General features: G+C 47.8%; 1 protein-coding gene across 1 annotated transcript in view; it reads right to left on the bottom strand.

The window, feature by feature from the left end:
- The window catches only part of FLT1 (fms related receptor tyrosine kinase 1), a 197,116-nt gene that overhangs the window by 5,326 nt on the left and 187,069 nt on the right, over window positions 1-4,721 (bottom strand). The window contains exons 29-30 of the mRNA XM_017537494.2: window positions 2,162-2,246; window positions 317-411 (exon numbers count right to left, since the gene is read on the bottom strand). Coding sequence (XP_017392983.1) covers window positions 317-411; window positions 2,162-2,246 — 180 coding nt within the window. The remainder of the gene's footprint in view (window positions 1-316; window positions 412-2,161; window positions 2,247-4,721) is intronic.

Genomic DNA, 4,721 nt, shown 5'->3' with positions numbered 1-4,721 from the left:
TTAGTAGAGACGGGGTTTCACCATGTTGACCAGGATGGTCTCGATCTCTTGACCTTGTGATCCACCCGCCTCGGCCTCCCAAAGTGCTGGGATTACAGGCTTGAGCCACCGCGCCCGGCCTTTACCCCCTTTTTTTACACTTTTTTTGCGTCCCCTTTTTTTTGCCCTCTGAGGGGAAATGCTTTTCCGCCATGCCCAAACACTATAGTTCAGGAGGGAGGCAGTCCTCAAACACCCCTCGGTATACCACCTTCCCCCGGCATCTCCCCTCACTCCCCTCCATCAACTGATCACAGAAAAGATGCCCGGTCCTTACTCAATCTTGAGCGAGGCCTTGGGTTTGCTGTCAGTCCAGGTGAAGCGCTTCAGCACGGGAGAGGCCAGCAGAGTGCTGCTGTCCCCCTGGTAGTCCTGCTGGGAGAAGGAGAAAGGTTATACTCTTGCCTGGCCCAGCGGGGGTCCCTGCTGAGCCCGAGGGATAATCCTGGCATGCATCTGTTGATCCAGGCTCTGCCTCACCCTCCACAATCCTCACCTACTGAGACAAAGCATTTTCTCTAAGTTGGCCACTACAAACTTGACCTGCTGAAAATCATGTCTGATCCCCAGTGACTTTGAGGCCCTTCCTGAACATGAAGTAAAAGGGAAAACGGCAAGTAACAGGTTAGCATTTTCCATAGTAAACTTTTATGCAATTTATTGCATAAAGATATTGAAACTAATTTGGCAGACCACAATTGGTGATGAGTGTGCTATGGTAGTGGTGGCCATCACACATACAAATTCTAGGAAACTGTAAAGAGCGGGTTCAATTTTTTTCTTGAACTCGATCGAATTCTCAGGCCCCCCTTGTTCACTGTCTACAGCAATTAGATTTCCTTGTTGGTTTCTCTTTGGCACTAAGTTGCCTGCAGACTCTTCACTACTTTGTTAATAAGGAATGTTCGAGTAAGTGGATCCAATGCTTTGTCCCTGCCACCCTTTAAGGCTCTTACTCGGCAGTGTTTGTGTCCTTAATTATGAGTAAACACCTAAGCAAACAAAGAAGCTGTCATCATTCACCACTGATTTAGGGTGGGGAGGGTGAAGGTTGAGAATTCTTCCATGTTTTGCTCAGAGTTTTTTCCTTGGCCTTGAAAACAATGTACCAAGCAGCCAAACAATATACCCATATACTCTACCTTTATACACTGCAGCTTATTTTTGATGCTTAAAATATTTACAATTATCTTTCCCTTTATCTGGTGTGTCTGACAAGGTCATGGTGTTTTGTTTTGTTTTGTTTTTTAAGAGTGACTGTGCTTGCTTCAAGGCCACACTGACTGTGGTGATCACCTTCACACTGTAGTTGGCCTTCGAGGCCCTTTATGGGTCACCGTCGTCACCAGCACTTCTTAAACGTGACTGTGCACAGGAATCCCCTAGGGATCTTGCTAAGGCACAGCCTGACTCAGCGGGTATGGGCGGGTTCTGAGAGCCAGCATTTCTAGAAGGCTCCCGGCTACCAGGTCGTAGGGACTGCCTATCTGGAGATCACACCTTGAGTCCCAGGGTCTGCAACATCAGAACTGCAGTATCACTCCCACCCATCCTCCTCTCCTCCTCCTATCCCCTCAACCCCACATCCCAGGGCTTTAGAGAGAAGAGTTTGTGAGGCCTCTTGTTTGCCAGGCTATACTGGTTAGCTTCTCCCAGCATGGCTGGGTAGGAACAGGGCTGTTCAGCCTGCAGAGACTTAGGGGGAAGGGGCATAGGGCTTAGGTGGACCCCTCCCAGCCTCAAGGCTGCTTGCAGGAGAGCACTCTCTATTACATCACAAAACCCACCACCCACACAGCTGGGAGTTCCTCTGTTACTCTGAAAGCAAAGCTGCATAACTGACGGCTAGGCAATTTAGAAACACACAATGGAATTTCCTAAGGGTGTAAATTCCTAACACGCAGGGACTTGGATCCTGGAGTGAGTTCATGGAACTCTACTTTCAAATTAGCTCTGCACAGCTGAGTCTAGTTGTCAGTCCTTCCGACACTGTCATTTCAGCCACTCCTGAATCCAGACTCTCGCTGATCAAAAGCTACTATGCTACTGGCATTGGTGTTTGGCAGGGATCTAGAGAAGGGGTCTGTCGGAGTACACTGGGTACCTTAACTTCATGACTTACATCAAACATGGAGGTGGCATTTGGCAAAAGTTCTTCAAAGGTTTTGATTCTTTCCAGGCTCATGAACTTGAAAGCATTTACATATCTGTCGAAGAAGCAGAAAGAATAATCAAGACAGAAAAAGGCATCCAGCTCTAATAGGGGACCACAGGCACCATATCCCAGCTACGATGACCCAGCACACCAAGAGAAATCACCTAACTCCTGAGGCCCCAATCTCCCCGCTGTGACCCCTGGGAATCCTGACGGCATTGCCACTGCTTCCTGTGGTTCTCAGTTCACATTCTGTAGTGTTGAGGGAACTCCCAGAGGGATCCACTCTGGTCCACAGTGAAATCAGAGAATGCCAGGCCTAGGAGAGCCCGGAGGCATCATCTTGTCTGAGTGCGCAATGGCACAGGAGAGAAATGATGCGCAGGGAAGTGATACGACTTTGCCAGGTACTCCCAAAAGGATTCGAGGCTGCAAAACGACCTGGCGTGGCTACACAGCTATTTAATGGCATAATGGCTAGCGCCAGGCCTGTGTATTTTTTCTGTGATTACAGATTGGGAGAGATGAGTATTGTATGATATCTCTATTAACTACCTACTCAGTATTAGGGAAGACCATTGGAGACATCCACTCTGTGGTTACTCGCAAGGCCAAGTTCACCTACTGACTGAATTTCTCAGTCCCACACTGTCATTCTCTGCCAGTCCCAGTGTCTTAGGCAAGCTCCCTACTGGTCTAAGGCTAAGCAGCCTTAGAAGGGTCCACATATAACTTCAACATGCCTCCCACCCCTGCCCTCCCTCTCTCTAACCCAGCCAGACCTTGCCAATTTACTTAATCTGAACTAGTTTTCCCAACTTTACAAAATGATGACTCATCCGCTGCAGCCTCTTGGGCTGGTTGTGAGGCCTGAACAGTGAGGCTGACCGATAATCCATCACCACAAGTCTGGATTTGCCCACTGTGTTTCTCTGAGGCCTGTCACAGGTGGCTAGCAGTCTTGTCTTCTTTTTTTTGGAGACAAAGTCTTGCTCTGTCACCCAGGCTGGAGTGCAGTGACACAATCTTGGCTCACTGCAACCTCCGCCTCCCTGGTTCAAGTGATTCTCCCATCTCAGCCTCCCAAGTAGCTGGGGACTACAGGCACGTGCCACCACATCCGGCTAATTTTTGTATTTTCAGTAGAGACAGGGTTTCACCATGTTGGCCAGACTGGTCTCGAACTCCTCAGGTGTTCCAACTGCCAAGGCCTCCCAAAGTGCTGGGGTTTCAGGCATGAGACACCTGCCCACCACTAGCAGTGTTTTCTGACTGCTACAACTCCTTCCCATGTCTTCCCTGGTAGCTGAATTGAGGTCAGAGCCCAAGGGCTGTGCCTACTGCAAAGAGAAATGCTAGATGCCCACAGGATGATCTGGAGGCCCTAAAAGGACTCCTGAGTGCACTGGATACAGGGAGGGAGGGTAGGAACTCCTGGGTTAGAAAATTATTCTGCCACTTTCTAGCCACACAGTTTCGGTAAGCCTTCCTCCTGGAGAGGAAGGCTTGTGTAAGGAGAACAATATGTTCTTCCCAAGACTGCTCCAAGCGTAAAAGAAGTTGATATATGCAAAAAGCCCAGCACCATGCCAGACCCAGCATGCGTCTGTGTGACCATCAGGCTGCCCAGGCTTCGTGTATGCATTACTATTAGCCTGAAGTGCAGGCCCCGGGCCAGTGGTGGCCGCAGTTCATATCTGTTCCCTTGCCTTGCCCCTTCTCCAATTCCCTCTGCAGTAATATGGGATAGATTCATTTGTTAGGTCAAAACAAAGCAAAACAAATAAAAACAGCTTGCTTTGTTTGTTTCGTTTTATCTAAGATTTCACCAAAAAAGTCAATGTCATGTGGGAAAAAATGATGGGGGAAGGTTCTAGAATAAGACAGACAAGAAACTTAAGAAAATGTAATCTGTTATTCTTAATTGGATCCTGCTTTTAAAAAAGATATAAAGACATTTGGGTGAAATTTTGGAAATCTGACTACTAGAACACATTAAGGAATTTATTTGGTGTGATCACTTTGGTGTGGTTTACACAGAAGAATATCCTTCTTTCAGTGCAGTTGTGCAGTCATAGCTCACTGCAGCCTCCATCTCTCGGGCTCAAGTGATCCTCCAACCTCAGCCTCCTGAGTAGCTGGGACTATAGGCGCAAACCACCACACCACACCTGGCTAATTCTTTTATTTTCAGTAGAGACGAGATCTCACTATGTTGCCCAGGCAGATTTTGAACTCCTGGGCTCAAGTGATCCTCCCACCTCGGTCTCCCAAACTGCTGAGATTACAGCCGTGAGCCACTGTGCCCAACAACAATAGCCTTCTTCCAAAGTGTATACCAAAGTATTTAGGGGTAAAGTGTTATTATGCCTTAAGCCTCCTTTTAAATGGTTCAGCATAAAGAAAAATCCATAACAAACACAAACATACAGAGTATAACAGACAAATTAGGGCAAAATTCAACAGTCGAATTTAGGGGATGGGAATATGGGTGATTACTACACAATCCCTCCCCTCCCCTCCCCTC

The sequence above is a fragment of the Cebus imitator genome, unplaced genomic scaffold, assembly GCF_001604975.1.
Source record: "Cebus imitator isolate Cc_AM_T3 unplaced genomic scaffold, Cebus_imitator-1.0 Scaffold103, whole genome shotgun sequence".
NCBI lineage: Eukaryota > Metazoa > Chordata > Mammalia > Primates > Cebidae > Cebus > Cebus imitator.
Note: the sequence above shows the minus strand (reverse complement) of the source record. Positions and strands in the feature narration are given on the sequence as shown.